Here is a 15,469-nt window from a genome sequence, read left to right on the forward strand (position 1 = left end):
CTCGCTGTGGGCACTAGTCTCGCAGTGGGCGTGAGAGTCACATCCCGATGCTCTCGGCATTCACCGCTCAGCCCATCGTAGAGCTGAAGCAGCGGGACAAGTCAAAGATCGAGTCCGTCCTCTTTCACAGCGATCAGCTACTTGTCGGCCTCAACACCGGGGCCCTCCGCATCTACCGCATCAAAGGCCCGCCCTCTCGTCCTGATGAAACCTCCGACCAAGATGGAGGGAGCGCCTCTGTCGCACGCACTCCTGCTCCCCCCTCGAAACCGACCGAATTGCTGAGAGAATATGAAAAGTTCGCAAAGTACAAGATCGAGCAGTTGGCTGTCTTCCGCGAAGCGAATATCCTCATATCACTGAGCAACGGTCTAGTATCCATACACGATCTGGGAACATATGAGCTCAATGAGCAACTCACGAGATCTAAGGGGGCAAGCGCCTTCGCCGCAACAAGCAATATCGTGAAGGACAGCTCGACTGGTGTCCCTACCCTTGTCAGTCGGCTAGCTGTAGCCGTCAAGAGGAGGTTGCTACTATGGACATGGCATGAGGGAGAGTTGGAAGGCGATGCCGTGGAGATCGCGCTGTCAAACAGCATCAAATCGCTGACTTGGGCGACGGGTACAAAGATCGTTGTTGGATTGACTGCAAACTATGTCATTGTCGACATCGATTCGCACGAGGTGAAGGACATTATAGGGCCTGGAAGCATTGGAGGGACACCGGGTCAGGAGAGTAGTAGGTTAGGAGGGACAATGAGCTATATTGGTATGGGCTCGATGGTGCCAACACCCCTGGCGACTGGGCTGGGAGAAAATGAAATGCTACTCGCCAAGGACATTAACACCCATTTCATTGATCGAAATGGAAACCCGATCGGACGACGACAGATACCATGGCGTGTACCTCCTTCAGCGATCGGATACTCGTATCCTTTCCTATTGGCGTTGCAGGAAGCTAGCAAAGGTGTGCTGGAAGTGCGCAATCCCCAGACACTCACTCTCCTTCAGTCGATTGATCTCCCTGGCGCCGTGCTGTTACAAGTCCCTAATCCAAACATCAGCCTTGCCCATCAAGGCAAGGGGTTCCTGGTTGCCAGTGAGCGGATTATCTGGCGGATGCAGGGTCTGAATTACGATGCTCAGATTGATGCACTGGTTGACGGCGACCAGCTCGACGAGGCCATCAGTCTCTTGGATATGATCGAGGAAACTTTGATCAACAACAAGGGCGGCAGACTACGGGAGATCAAGATGCAAAAGGCTCAGCACCTCTTCGACGAGAAAAAGTTCCGAGACGCCCTGGACCTGTTTGGGGAAGTTTCTGCGCCTCCTGAGCGCGTCATCAAGCTCTATCCTCCCGTCATTGCGGGCGATCTGGCAAACGACGAGGGTGGAGCCACTCCTGAAAGGGAAGAGACACCAAAGAACGAGGAGAGTCCCCGAAAGACAGCGAAAAAGTCTGACAGTGTGCCCAGCCCTGTCAAGAAGACAAAGACAGCTGTTTCTGATGCTGACACGGCAAGTGTTCGTAGCACGAAGACTGCAGAAAATACGGGCAATGAAGGACTCTCCGAGAAGGAACTCAAGACTGCGGTTCGAGAGCTTCAATCATTCCTTGCCGATGTCCGGCGCCGCCTACAACGGTTTTTCAACCCTGATCAAACAGTCCGCAGTCTGTCCGAGGTGCAGAGTGCAGCGCAGTCCGAGGACATCCGACAGATCACCGAGTACCTGCTTGGTCTGTCCTCCTTGGACGATGTGGACCTGGCAGACAAGCTGCTGGAGGTAGCAAGATTTGTTGATACGACGCTGTTCCGAGCACACATGTACGCGACACCCTCGCTTGCTGGTTCGCTCTTCCGCATCTCCAACTTCTGTGACCCGGAGGTGGTGATGGCCAAGCTCGAAGAGACAGGTCGATACAACGACTTGATCGAATTCCTGTACGGAAAGCGACTTCACCGGCAAGCGTTGGAGAGACTTCAGAAGTTCGGACAAGCTGAAAAGACAGAGGAAGTTGATCCTCAGCTGCGTGGTCCAGCTAGGACAATCGCTTACCTCCAGAATCTCGGGCCAGAGCTGATCGACATGATTCTGGAGTTCGCTAAGTGGCCGCTGGAGACGGACCCAGAGGTGGCTATGGAGCTGTTCCTGGCGGACACAGAGAACGCCGAATCACTTCCACGAGAGAAGGTTCTTGCATTTCTCGAGACGATTAGCAAAGAACTGGCGTTACGATATCTCGAACATGTGGTGGACGAATTGGATGATCAGACTCCGGAACTGCATCAGCGGCTTGTCACCCTGTACCTCGAGGACTTGACAGATCCATCGCTTCCAAATCGGGACCAGCATTTGGACAAGTTCTTGACATTGCTGAGAACATCGGACCAGTATTCTCCGGCAAAGACCTTGGGACTGTTGCCTCGGGATGATCCCACCTTCTATGAAGCCAGGGCAATCGTTTTCAGCCAGATGGGCAATCACAAACAAGCCCTGGAAATATACGTGTTCAAGCTTCGCGACCCAGCGAAGGCGGAGGAATACTGTAACCAGACCCATTTGGAGGAGACCGGCAAAGGAGCGGCAAGAGCTTCTGCTCGGCGGAGGTCATCCACTACTGATCCGACGGATGAGGAGCCATCAATCTACCATATTCTTCTCAACCTCTATCTCAATCCTCCGAAAGGCGAGAAGGCATTATTCGGGCCAGCCATTGAGCTGATGGCCCGCCACGGACCGAGACTTCCAGCGAACTCAACTTTGGAGCTGATACCAGAAGACCTGCTGGTGAAGGAGTTCGAGGCCTACTTCCGTGGACGAATCCGCAATGCCAACAGCATCATGAACGAGTCCATGATCGTCTCTGGGTTGAGGAAGGTCGATGCCGTGCGAGTACAAGCGGCTCTCCTGCTTGGGGAAGGGGTGCAGTCGGGTGGCCGAGGGAGAAAAGTACGTATCGACGAAGACCGTGTGTGCGGTGTTTGCTACAAGCGACTTGGTAGCAGCGTCATCAGCGTATTTCCAGAGTAAGTCCGCCTTGTCCCATCCTGTCGCGCAGCTGTTACTAACATGTTTGCCAGCAATTCTGCCGTACATCTTGGTTGCGCTGTACGCAAGCAGAGCGAAGTCGCCGCAAAGGTTGCCTGATGGCCATGCAACCACTGACATTTGAGATACCCGTAACCTAGCATAAACTTGTCATGTATCGTCCTCCGCAGTTTCTTCGCCGTAATTCTCTTCCTCTAACTCATCTTTTGATTTTTGCCTGGAGGCGCCACTTGGGCCGTCCTGCCCGGCGGCTTTCTTATCTTCCTCCATCTTCTCAGTCAGAAACTTGTTGATGTCTTCTTGTAGTCTCCTGGTAGAGGCTCGCAGCTCGGATAGATACGTGGTCTTTGCTTTGGTATCAATAGAGCCATCGCTCTGGACCGGCGGGGTAGAGACGGTGTATGCGAAGTCTCTGTGCCCGGACGGCGAGTCGTAGGTAGCGCTGAGACTGGCGGACGGGCTCGTCGTCGTGGGAGACATGTTTAACTCGCTTTGCAAGGCCGAGCCGGGGAGGGCGAAATTGAGTCTGTTGGTGAGACGGAATCGAGGGTCGACAGTGGGGATCCACGCAGGAAATGCAACGCATCTCCAACCTCGAGGCACAATGTACATACATTGTCGCACTTGTCACGACTCGTCCGCTCACTTCGAGCTGCGATCCAAGTCTACGCACGTCTTCACGCGACACCTTCACACGCCCTTGAGCACATTAATCGACGGAAACATGCTGTTTACGCACAAATTCTCGCAAACGTCTGTTCTTCGCAGTGTCCAGTGACCTCCCTCCCACGACATCCCAGCAGCAACATCGCTCGCCCACCTTTTCTTCAATCATGGAGCCTCCTCCGCAACGGCGAATTGCACGATCGCCAGTACCTCCTACTTCTTCCACGTCGCCGAACGCATCACGCTCAGGCTCGAAGCAGAGCCATCGACCAGGCTCGAGTGGTAGTGACACTTCCGGTTCGTCCAGTCTCTCCGTCGTCAAGCGCTCTCCGTACAATCAACAACTCCCCACGTTCGTGTCGCATGCCAACGCCAGTAATGCCTCACTGGCGTCTCATACTCGGCCATCGGCACAGTACATGCCCCGAGATGGCGCTGCAAAGCACAACCTCGGACCCCCTCCAGAGCACCTACAGAAGCACCGTCCTCGACAACATTCGCAAGGCTATTTCGAACCCTCTATGCCCTCCGCCTCACTCGCAAGCCAGTCCCAGCTCCACGACCAACCCGGCATGCCGGCCCTCAACCCCTCTCAGATTGCTGCACAGGCCGCGATGCAACACCTCAATGTGACGAACCATTCACGCAAGAGATCGCAGACAGTGCCTTTTCCGCAGGAGCAGAATCAGCAGGAAGGCCGACGCAATAGTAGAGGGTCGGCTGGGTCCCACGAAAGTCAACCTCCTGCGCCCGCACCGGAGCAGCAGTATCGCAATGGGTTGATAGGCACCAATGCGGCCGCGACAGCAGCGAGCGTCGTCTTTCCCAAGAACTTCGCATCAGCTAGTACGACGTCCTTAGTGGAAGAGGAAAAGTCAAAGAAGGGTTTGAAGCGATTCAGGCCAAAGCACATGGTGCTTTCGAGGGACAAGGACAAGGAGCCGAAGGACAAGCCTCTTCCCTCGCCAAACAGACTCGCACCTAGTGGCTTGTCCAAGGTCATGAACGCATCAACTGCGAGTCTGGCGGAGTCGTTGTCGTCCAACAACTCCTCCTTGTATCAACTTGCCAACCCCTCGTCAGCTACCGTTGTACCTATGCTTGACCAGAGAGAACAGAAGGACAAGCACAAACACCACGGGTTTCGTCAGAAGCTGAAGCTGAAGGACAAGGACGACACATATGCTCTCCCTTTATCGTCGGCGAATTCAAATTCGAGGCCCGTGGACATCAACAACCCCCAGTCGCTGTATTCTTTTGCCCCTCCGTCACCCAACCCGACTTCGAACTTTGCGAAATCTGTGTCTGGTCTGGACCTTCGTCATGGAGGTCGTGCGCTTAGGGAGAAGAAGAAGGAAGAGAAGGCTCAGCAAGCAGCCTTTGCTAATCTCGAGCCTGTCTATAGCCGTGGAGAAAGCGATACTTCCGAATGGCCGTCATTGGGGACGAGCTTCACCAATCAATCCGTCAGCAATTTCAACACCTATAGCGAAGTCAAAGAAGCCGGTGCAAATTTTGGCCTCTCAAATATGTCCGCCGATGACGCCTGGGATCTGCTCAGGGCGAAAATCCTGGTGGCTTTTGAAGGCGAGGATGTTCGGATTGCCGTGGAAGACTTGAACAAGCTTGTTACAATTCATGTGCAGAGATGCGTGCAGAAGAAGGACCCGAGCATTATCATCGGGGACCTGGAAGATTTGCTGAAGACTGGTTTTCTCAGCCTCAACCACACATTGCGAGGCGTCAGCGACAACGGCCTGGTGCCGCGTCTCGTGGCGACGTGGATGGATGTCTTCGGCAAGATACTCCCATTTATGCAAGCCGTATTCCTTCCGCTCGACCAAGAGTTCAAAGGAAGAGGTACTATCCTGACCGGTCCGCTGATGGCTGCTGAGTTCTGGGGCGCTCTTCCCAGCCACGACAGTGGCAGCAAGCTATCTTCGTCTCCTTCAACCGGTGAAGGCATTGACTTTGTGGTCGCCGCGGGAGAAGAGCTGGAGGTCAGACGTATTCTCCTTATCAGCTATCGAGACAACATCATCTTACCAAGGTACGAAGTTTTGAAATCGACGTTCTCCCGGCTCAGCCTCGATAGTATCAATGCCTCACTCACGCAACATGACGGCGGGAACCGGAATCGCGGCAACAGCGGAGGGAGCGACCGACCGGGCACTGCACAAGGTATGGAATACGGAAGCTATAATTCACAGAGCAGCACGTTACTTGGTAGCATGACTTCGGGCGGAAGGTCTCGGGCCACATCAAATCTTTCGGTGGTCAGCAATCCTGCGCAGGATGTGGCCTTCCAGTCGTTCAGTTCGCCGCCAGCAGCGAGACCTACCGATAGCTCGTCCTCCCAAGTCACCGAGACGGTGGGGCGAATGCTGCAGTGCCTGTCAGTGTTATGCTCAATCCAGTCGGGAGACGATGCTCAAGCCAAGATGGAGGAACTCAACAAGCAGCTGAAGCTGAACTGGCTGGGCCGTGGCCGGACTGGCAGAAATCGCAAAGGATTCGTCGGGAGCAGGGTCAGGCCGATGGGTAGCGTGGGCTCTACGATACGTGGGCTCGACCGTGATGGGAGTCCGACGCCGACGCCGACCAGACAAGGGACTGTGAGCAGGCAAAGTGACGATGCTGGCTAGCGGGTTCGTTTCCGGCATAGCCTTACGATATTCTTCGAATGCATAATGATGAATTGTGCCTAACGACCCGAATCTGAAAATGTCCCACTCAGTCTGCAAGAATTTCGTTATGCCTCCACATATCCTGACATGCCGTTTTGCACGCAGGGCTACAAATACGCGTGGAAAAGCTGCCCATCAGTCAATCCTCATCCACTCTCAAGCTGTCTGATCCAACACTTTCGCAATTACTGTTTGACCTTCAGAGGAAAGAGCCAGAATGCCCTTCATCCACTCCAGCCTCGACCGCACTCTGCTGCACTACGTCGATTATAAACCAGCAGCAAGTCCCCCACGTTTCCAGCCAACCGATGATCCGGCCAAAGACCACAGCAAGGACGACGTTGCATTGGTGTTCATCCACGGATGGCCCATGTCTCATCAGATGTACGAGCATTTGATGCTACCTCTGTGCGAAACCTACGGCATCCGCTGCGTTGCCCCTGACCGACGCGGCTTTGGGAAGAGCGAGTGGAACACCAGCGACAGCGGCGATATCACATACGACACCTTTTCCCAGGACAGCATTGATGTCATCAAGTCTGCCAAGCTGGAGAGGTTCTTCTTCGTTGCCAGCAGCATGGGATGCGGCGAAACGCTCCTGGCCTACCTCAAGATGCCAGGAGAGCTTCAGAAGCAATGTCGTGGGTTCATATGGCTGGGTCCATCCCTGCCGTTTCCGCTGGCGACCGACGCGAACCCCAAGGCACCATCCCGATCGCTGTGGGATATGATCTTGACCGGGATCCGAGAAGATCGAACGGGCTTTACCAGAAGTGCACTTCCGGGCGTCTTTGGGATTCCATTCAACATCGGCATCGAAGTGCCGGAGACGGCGCTGCAGAAGTTTGAAGGCATCGTTGCACAGGCGGATGCTCTCGCCCTCGAGAGATGCGTCCAGATCATCACGAACAGAGACTTTACCGAAGACCTGACAAAGCTTAACGGAGCAGATGTGAAGCTACTTGTCATTCACGGTGACAACGACCAGAGTAAGTCACCCCTTCGTCCAGATGACGGTTCTTAGATCTGACGAAATGCCGCGTAGGCAATCCCGCTGAAGCCACCGCTCATCTCATCCCGAAACTGGCAACGCAAGCCGAAGTCAGGATCTATGAAAAGGCAGCGCATGGAATGTACCTCACACACGCGGGAAAGGTCTTGGAGGACATTCTCGACTTCGTATTCGGAAAGTGAAGGGCGCGGAGGGGGGTCTCGGCGAGAGTCGCACCGCCTATCGGATGGTCCATGGTCCATCATCTGTCCTCGGCTCGATTCTCCACCATGCAACCATAACGTTATGCTGGGTGATGCTCATCTCAACTTCGAGGCGGTTTACTCAGAGTGTTGCGCGCTTTGCGGTCGTATCGCAGTGGTCGTTTTGAAGCAGCAAAGACACACGGTACGAACGCCAGCTTCCAGGCAGCAGACAAGACAGAGATAAGACCACCAGCTCATCCGGCCACTCGTCCCATCTTCTCCTTCCCGCTCTCCAAACTTCTCGACTTCTGCCACTGAAGCCCGGTCTAGCCGTTATCCTCTCAGCCCATCGTGCCAATCTACGCGGCTATCACGTTTACATCTTCTCCAAATTGTGACCACTCCCCGTGCACGTTGACTTTCCACTCTCCGCCATGCCAGTCAAGAAGGGTCAAGTCAGGGCTGTGCCGCTGGCGATACCGGAGCCCGGCGCGGACGCTGCAGAGAGAAAGCGAGTCCTCAATGTGCTCGCGCAAAGGCGGTATCGACAAAAGCGAAAGGAGCACATCCGCAAACTGGAAGCGAAAGCTTCCGTTGCTGACCAGCCGCACGAGGCGCCGCAGCTCGACAGCTTCAACGACCCACCTGCACCACCAGAGTTGGATGACCAAGCAGCCAGCGATATCCAGCAGCCGCAGTGTCCGTTCGCAGCAGCGCACCTTTACCCATTTGACGACGGTCCGGTCTTGCCGAATGATCTCAACCTGGCAGCACCAACGCTTGTCTCTCCTGGGGACCCATTCAGTAACCTGCTTCCCGAGGACCAAGGGCTGTGGGACACGTCGATCCTGTTGCCCTCGCTACCAAGCACACCGCTGTCCACCTCCAAGCATTCGTCTTCGGGCGAAAGCGAGACATGGTCGTTGACACCTCCTGCAGTGGCGAAGAGCCCCCCAGAGTGGCAGGCTATATCGCAGCCGCCGGATTTTGCAGCCGGTGACATGACATATTCCTTCCCCGACGAGGCATATCTGGAAATGACCGAACTCACCTTGCTCCGGGGATTCATGGCGATTGCCAGGCGGTTGAACGTTCACGACGAGGTCTGGTCACTCACTGCACAGTCGCCGTTTGCCAATTCGGCGGCCGCCATGGCAGAGTTCAATCATCTACCGGCGAACTTACGACCGAGCCTGCTGCAACTGACCGTGCCACATCATCCCATCATCGACTTGCTACCCTGGCCGTCAACACGCGACCGGATGATCAAGGTCCTGATGCAGCCGCCCGAGTTTCGACCTCCGAGCGCGGCGTCGCCTATGGCGTTGCTGGATTTTGTGTACGACGTTGAAGACAGCGCGGAAGGCGTTAGAGTATCCGGTGACGATCCCTACTCGGCCAACAATTGGGAAGTCGGGGAGAAGGTGTTCAAGTCGTGGTGGTGGGTATTCGACAAGGATATCATCATGAGGAGCAACGAGCTGAGGGCGTCGAGAGGTGCGCCCCTGCTGGGTGGGAGTATTCTGGGAGAGGTTGCATGACAGTGGTCTACGAATTCCCGGTTCTGGACGGGGGAGAGGCGCTGCGTCTGATGGTGCGTATCAGCGCCGAGGATAGAAAAAAGCCAGATGCTCAGGACGGAGGAAGGTTTCTTGACCGTGCTGGCAATTTGGGTCAGTACGAGGGTGTACCCAGTCACCCAGTACATAATGCTAAAGGCGAGCTTTGACATCTACAGTACTCCGTACCTGTGATTTGGACTCTGCCTCGTCGCTTCTCACAATTAAACCTCGGGCCCCGAACATTTGACGCCAGCCACCAACCCAAGTTAATTAGCAGCTGTCCCTTGTTAGGCGTGCATCAGCCAATTTCGGGTCGATTCTGGGGGCCCGCTCAGACACGAGGGCTTCTAAGGCCCAACCGGACGGGTGCTGCTGGGTGCTGCTGGGTGCTGCTGGGTGCTGCTGGCGAACTCCCCGGGCAGGCTTGGCCGGTTAGCGCGGGCGCGTTAGCGCGTGCAGGCGACTCCTTCGGCTTCCACTGGCTTCTGCTGTCTGCCGCCTCCCCGCCTGTTTCTGTCCTTTTCCCTCGTCAAGTCTGCGTAACAGGAATCGTTGATCAAGTCACGACCTGCGTCTTGACAGCCGAGCATGACATCAAAATCTCATGATGCGGGCCGTGTCTGTGTCCGCAGAGAAGACGCATCGTCGCCGGCGCGCACCGATGTCGCCCCTTGAGTCTCTTTCCGCCCTCTCCATGAAGGATCAGATGCAATTCACGTCTCCGGGCTGAAGCCCATGGCGCTGACCGCACCATTCCCCTTTCGGCGCGCTTCCGTGAACTGGCATACTGGGTACGACTCCGACATCCGATGCTGAAGCGAGCTAGGGCTGATCGAGGACCAGGACTCCAGCCTGCGCCGTTGAAAGGCAACCCACGAGCTTTGTCGAGTCTGGCCTTGCAGAAATGCCGTGGCGCTATCTCAAGCTAACCGGGCTAACCCATCGGTACCTGCATGAGGCTGCAGCTGCAATTCCATCGCGTATGCAGCTGGCCGGGCTATCGACGCTGCTCGGCACTGTACCCTGTCGCCCTGCCTGCACGCCGCAAAACAAATGATCCCAGCAGTCAGTCAGCTGCTCGGCAGGCTCTGTGAACGAGTCCTGGGTACACGCGAGAAGGTCGTCCTCGTCTGGACTCTGAATGCGGAAATACGTTCCTGACCTCATCCCCTCTTTTCTCTTGTTGTCGTTGCTGCTTTCTTTCTCGTCGCTTTTGTTCGTGCCAGCACCACCGGACGCATCTTGACAGCCCGACCTCGACATTGTCCCCGTCGATTTCGCTCTTTTCGGCTCAAAATGCGTCGGACACTCGTTCTTTTCCTCGGTCTCGCCGCAGTGGGATTTGCTCAAGACCCGACTGCTCCTGCGACCGACTCGTCGACCCCTACTTCCACTGACTCCATCACTCCAGCTCCCTCCCCGACGGATGCATCATCGGGTGCAGACGGCGCCGACCTTGGCAATTCAACGAGTACTACGAGCACGTCGCAGGAACCGATAACGCATACGGTTGGGGTCGCTTTGGTAGGACGACTGAGAGCGCATTTGGCAGCGACGGTGCTAATTCGATCGATAGGGAGGCCACACGTTTGTGCCTGACGTTACGCTCGCAAAAGTCGGCGACACAATCCTCTTTCAATTTTACCCTACAAACCATTCCGTCATCCGAGCAGAATATGGCTTTCCCTGCATTCCCTACGAAGACACGGGCGTCGATAAACTTGGATTCTTTTCCGGCTTTTATCCAGTAGATGTAATATTGAGTGAGCCGCCAGAGTGGTCCCTCGTGGTCAACGACACGAATCCCATCTTCTTCTACTGTGGCGCTCCGGGCTCATGTATCAACTATCAAATGGTCGGCGTGATCAATCCCAATGCCACCACATCGCTTCAGCATCAAAAAGATCTCGCCTCACAAGCGCAGTTCATGCTCCTGCCGGGTGAGCCATGGCCCGAGGAAAGCGAAGATCCATTCACCACGACCGCCTCGACTCCCAGTCCGACAGCCACTGGGTCTGATTCGGAGAGTGCAGCCTCGGACAGTGTAGCCAGCTCTGGCGACCACGGCCATTCGAGCCTATCGAGCGGGGCTATCGCGGGCATTGCGATTGGGGCTGCTGCCGTGGCCCTTGCCGCCGCCGTTGCCCTCTATCTCTGTGGAAGGCAGTCCCGAGGTCGCGGCGCAAAGCATGTCGACGATCGTCCAAGCACAGGCCACGCTACTCAAGTGTCCTTCAATCCTGCAGCATCTCACATGTCGTACATGACCGATCCTGCGAAGCACATGTCGGTGCATAGCAGTGTCGTTGGTTTGGGACCATCTCCAGCACTACCAGGATATGTCCCACCACACGATCCGGCCATGTCGCCGGGATTCCATCCTGCATACATGCCCGTCAGCGATTCACTTGGCCCGGCACATACAGGACCAGGAAGTGATATCGCATCACCACACAGTCCGAGTCCGAGCCAGATGTATTCCGTGCCAGCCTATCCCGGCGGTATGCCACAGAGCATGTAAGTCTTGACCTCCTCCCACTCAGTCCCGCAAAGCGACTGATCACCGTGGAACAGGCACTCCACACCACATCAATCAGTCATGTACACCGCAGTGCCACCTCCTCACGTTCACGAGATGGCCGCTTCAGTGCCACTTCCCGGCCAGCCGCAATCACATACACCTCAGGGCGCTGGCATCATGGGCTTTATCCGACGGTCCAGCGTCAGCAAAGCCGGCGGTGTGGAGAGATATGGCTGAGCGGAGGAAGCAAGCTACTGTAGTTTCTCCTCTTCCTCGTCCGATATGATAGTGATAGTCACGGGATGAAATCCGCGTGAACGACGAAGACATTCAGGGGTGGCTGGTAGCTTAGCATTGTGACGAGTAAAGCCTGACAGATGCGCGCGTGAGTGAGTGAGTGAGTGTATATGTGTATATGTGCGTGCATGTGCGGCGTTTGTGGATGGGTATTGGTGCCTCGTACGGAGGAAATATCTTGGTTGATAAGTCTCAAGTCTGTATACTGTACTGGACTGGACTGTATCTCAGCACGGCCACGACGGCGTCGATCTGAGGCCTGGCGTGGACACGCGTCGAGTTGGAGCATGTACATACCCAGAGCGACGATTACGTACAGTATATGGCATGGCATTGCAGGCTCGTCTACCTAGGGGCCTAGATAGGTTAGCTGCCTGCCTCCCAACGTAAAAGTCCGTAAAAGTACTGTATTAAACTAATAATACAAGATGTCGCTCGACAAAGTACAAAGTCACGAAGGGTACGAGGTACATCCTTATGTGTACGAAGATCATCTTCTCGACCTCACAACCTCTCGACCTCTCAACCTCTCCTATGCTATACTATGCTATGCTATGCTATGAGCGGACATTTCTCATGGCACTCTGTTGGCTTCCACTGCTCTTTGAACCGCCCTTAGCTACGTACTGCGTATGTACGTACTGTACCTACGTTACTGTTGAAGGTTCTGGTTGTAGGTTCTGGTTGTAGGTTCTGGTTGTAGGTTCTGGTTGTAGGTTCTGGTTGTAGGTTCTGGTTGTAGGTTCTAGTTTCTGGTCTAGTTTCTAGTCTCCAGATACTGGATTGTGGTTCCTGGTTCGAGGTGTCATGCCGTGCCATGCCACACTTGCCATGCAATGCAGAACTATCATGTAGATCTATCCATATCGTACAATGCGAGATCATACATGCCATACCACTCACTTGTCACGACATGCTATCGTCAAATCACATCTCACGTCATGAATCTTGCGATCCCAACAATCCCACCGTGAGGCCCTTCATCCGCCGCTTGAGCAAGTCTTCCTCACTGCCTAGACTGATGAGGCTCTTGTTCCGAGCCAGCCTCTCCTGTTCACTGCTCTTGCTGTCCCTTTCTTCGTGCTTCTGCCTGGAATGCTCGCCCTTGACCACGCCGTTCGTGTGGCCTGCTGCTGCCGTTGGCGCCGCCGCCGCCGCCGCCGACGGGTCCTTACTCGGCGTGAGACTCGACATGACGAGCGGAGCGTCGTCGTCCATACTCTCCCCTGTGGGCCTCCGGCTGTGATGGCGCGCCTCGGTGGTGGCGAGTTCGAGCGACGAGCCCGAGTCGAGGTGGTGGAGGGTGCCGCCGTTGCGCAGGCGCGCCTCGATGCTCGGGCCTTCAAACATGTGCGGCGGCCTGGCGAAGATGTCGGTGATCCACCTGCCGCAGCGGAAAATGTGCGTCCAGCCCTCGGGGAAGATGCTCACAAAGGAGACGAAGCCGTGGCTGATGCCCGGGATGAGCGTGACCTCGACGTGGTCCTTCTCGTTGAACTCGGTCGTCGACTTCTCCAGCCCGACCTCCTGCCGGTCGCGGAAGAGGTGCAGCTTGGCCTGCCGGAGCCGGCCCGCGAAGATGACCGTGTCGTCGACGAGCGGGTCGCGCTCGCCGGTCAAAAAGTACGTCTTGGGGAACTTGGCCAGGAGGCCTTCGGGCGCCACGGCCGGGCAGAGGAGGTGGTCCGTCGTGAAGTCCGGCCGGTTGTACGGGCCGACGTACAGGATGATCATCGCGCGCATCATCTCCGGCGTGAGGATGCGGTCGCCGAAGTACGAGATGATGCTGGACACCGCCAACCGGGTCCTCAGCGTCTGCGGCTTCGACGTCTGCACGGCCTGCTTCTGCGCTTCGATGTCCGTGGTCTGGTGGCGCCCGCCGGGCTGGATCTCCGACTTGCCCCCTCGAGGGGCGAAGAAGTCGTGGTTCGGATCGCCCTCGTCGTCATCGTCGTCGCTGGTGGGTTTGGGGGTCGTGGGCGTGTATCGGCGGTCGATGTCTTCGCTCTTCCGCTTGATGAACCGCTCGTACTTCTTGGCGGTGCGTGGGTTGCGGATCAAGGCCATTTGATCGTCGGTCATCCAGCTGCCGATGTTGAAGTCCAGAGCCGGGTACAGCAGGACCAGGCCCGCTGGGGAAGGCAGGATCCCGCGAGAAGTGCCCGTCTGGTTCGATTGAATGACCATCAGAGTCGTCCCGCATGCCAGGTTTCCTCCGGCACTGTCGCCTGTGATGACGATCCGCGGGCACGAATCCGGTTTCATGCCGATACATCGGCCTCGGGTGGCGACAATCTGCGTGTAGACGTCGAAACACTCGTTCAGTGCATACGGGTAAGGATACTCGGGCGCCTTGCGGTAGTCCAAGCTCAGTATGGGCTGGCCCGTCCTCCCCGCCCAGGCGAGCAGTTTGTCGTCGCTCGTCCGCGGGTCCATGGCGACGAAGCCTCCGCCGGGAATATCGAGCACCACGTTCTCCTGCTTTTCCAGCTCCGCGAGCGTGCCGTCAAAATACATCCACGCGACGACAGGTTCCTTGTAGTGCGACTGCTTCGGTCGGGGGATCCGGATCCGGCGTGGTTTGTACTTGGTGAACCGCGGCCGCATCAGTGCTGTGAAGAATTTCAGATAAGGAGTGGTGGGTTTGTTCCATGCTACACGCAAGTGGTCCACGGTCAGCACTGCCCGGACCTTGCGAACCTTCTCCTCTGCCTGCTCTGCCGCGAAGAGGTAGTATATCGTGAAGATCATCGAGCACAGATCTCTGAGCGGCTTGTTCCGTATCTTCATGGCACTCCAGAAGCCGGCATCCAGCGCCGTGGTGACCCATGTCGCTCGAAAGAATGCCCTACTGTACAGGTTCGCCAGAGGTTCCGGCGACTCGAGGCCGACAATCTTCGCGAAGTTCCGGCACATGTACAGCCATAGAAAGGTCAGGACGACGGACCGCCAGGGGGTGAGACGTTTCGCGAGGCGCTGCGAGAGGGTCCGAAGAACAGGCGGGCCATGCTTGTCGCCTCTGCTAGAAGTGAGTATGTCACCCGACGTAGCGAGGGAGAGAAACCAGACCTCAGCAAGTATAGTGACCAGAATGACACGACTGCAACGACTTGGTATTTGCGAAACTGCGAAGACGGCCTCCCGAGCACATGGTCTGTTCGTGTCAGTCAGTCATTTGGGAGCTCTCATAGGATGTCCTGTTCTAAGCCCACCTATCATGGCTGGAAGCGACCGGATACCGAGAATCCAAGTGGGATTGAGAGGGGTGTCTGGGGCGGAAGTGTTAAGGAACGTCGGAACAAGGCAACGCCATACCAAAGCACGGACTGCTGGTGCTTGTGTATGCAGTGAGAATCTGAGAACCGAAGAAGCGGCAACAGAGACATTGAGCTCGCCAGCTGACAAGGCGTGTGACCTGTGACCATACGCAGGAGAAGATGAGGATCTCTGACGCTGTCTTGCTCCGTCCGGTACCTGAAGCTG

The 15,469-nt window shown here is 56.1% G+C and overlaps 7 protein-coding genes across 7 annotated transcripts; 5 read left to right on the forward strand and 2 right to left on the reverse strand.

The window, feature by feature from the left end:
* Window positions 1–47: 47 nt before the first annotated feature.
* Window positions 48–3,155, forward strand: G647_01169 (uncharacterized protein; the record flags this gene model as incomplete). Its single annotated transcript, XM_008724570.1, has 2 exons — window positions 48–3,034; window positions 3,089–3,155. 2 exons carry the CDS (start codon window positions 48–50, stop codon window positions 3,153–3,155), a joined length of 3,054 nt encoding a protein of 1,017 aa, XP_008722792.1.
* Window positions 3,156–3,206: 51 nt separating this feature from the next.
* Window positions 3,207–3,536, reverse strand: G647_01170 (uncharacterized protein; the record flags this gene model as incomplete). Its single annotated transcript, XM_008724571.1, has 1 exon — window positions 3,207–3,536. One exon carries the CDS (start codon window positions 3,534–3,536, stop codon window positions 3,207–3,209), a length of 330 nt encoding a protein of 109 aa, XP_008722793.1.
* Window positions 3,537–3,889: 353 nt separating this feature from the next.
* Window positions 3,890–6,367, forward strand: G647_01171 (uncharacterized protein; the record flags this gene model as incomplete). The annotated part of the gene is made up of 1 exon (XM_008724572.1): window positions 3,890–6,367. The coding sequence occupies one exon, from the start codon at window positions 3,890–3,892 to the stop codon at window positions 6,365–6,367; it is 2,478 nt and encodes an 825-aa protein (XP_008722794.1).
* A 259-nt stretch (window positions 6,368–6,626) lies between these two features.
* Window positions 6,627–7,603, forward strand: G647_01172 (uncharacterized protein; the record flags this gene model as incomplete). Its single annotated transcript, XM_008724573.1, has 2 exons — window positions 6,627–7,398; window positions 7,455–7,603. 2 exons carry the CDS (start codon window positions 6,627–6,629, stop codon window positions 7,601–7,603), a joined length of 921 nt encoding a protein of 306 aa, XP_008722795.1.
* A 437-nt stretch (window positions 7,604–8,040) lies between these two features.
* Window positions 8,041–9,147, forward strand: G647_01173 (uncharacterized protein; the record flags this gene model as incomplete). The annotated part of the gene is made up of 1 exon (XM_008724574.1): window positions 8,041–9,147. One exon carries the CDS (start codon window positions 8,041–8,043, stop codon window positions 9,145–9,147), a length of 1,107 nt encoding a protein of 368 aa, XP_008722796.1.
* Window positions 9,148–10,464: 1,317 nt separating this feature from the next.
* G647_01174 (uncharacterized protein) lies at window positions 10,465–11,926 on the forward strand (the record flags this gene model as incomplete). The annotated part of the gene is made up of 3 exons (XM_008724575.1): window positions 10,465–10,692; window positions 10,745–11,685; window positions 11,743–11,926. 3 exons carry the CDS (start codon window positions 10,465–10,467, stop codon window positions 11,924–11,926), a joined length of 1,353 nt encoding a protein of 450 aa, XP_008722797.1.
* Window positions 11,927–12,925: 999 nt separating this feature from the next.
* G647_01175 (uncharacterized protein) lies at window positions 12,926–15,205 on the reverse strand (the record flags this gene model as incomplete). Its single annotated transcript, XM_008724576.1, has 3 exons — window positions 12,926–15,008; window positions 15,056–15,140; window positions 15,199–15,205. The coding sequence occupies 3 exons, from the start codon at window positions 15,203–15,205 to the stop codon at window positions 12,926–12,928; spliced, it is 2,175 nt and encodes a 724-aa protein (XP_008722798.1).
* Window positions 15,206–15,469: the final 264 nt, after the last annotated feature.

The sequence above is a fragment of the Cladophialophora carrionii genome (genome assembly GCF_000365165.1).
Source record: "Cladophialophora carrionii CBS 160.54 unplaced genomic scaffold supercont1.1, whole genome shotgun sequence".
Taxonomy (NCBI): Eukaryota; Fungi; Ascomycota; class Eurotiomycetes; order Chaetothyriales; family Herpotrichiellaceae; genus Cladophialophora; species Cladophialophora carrionii.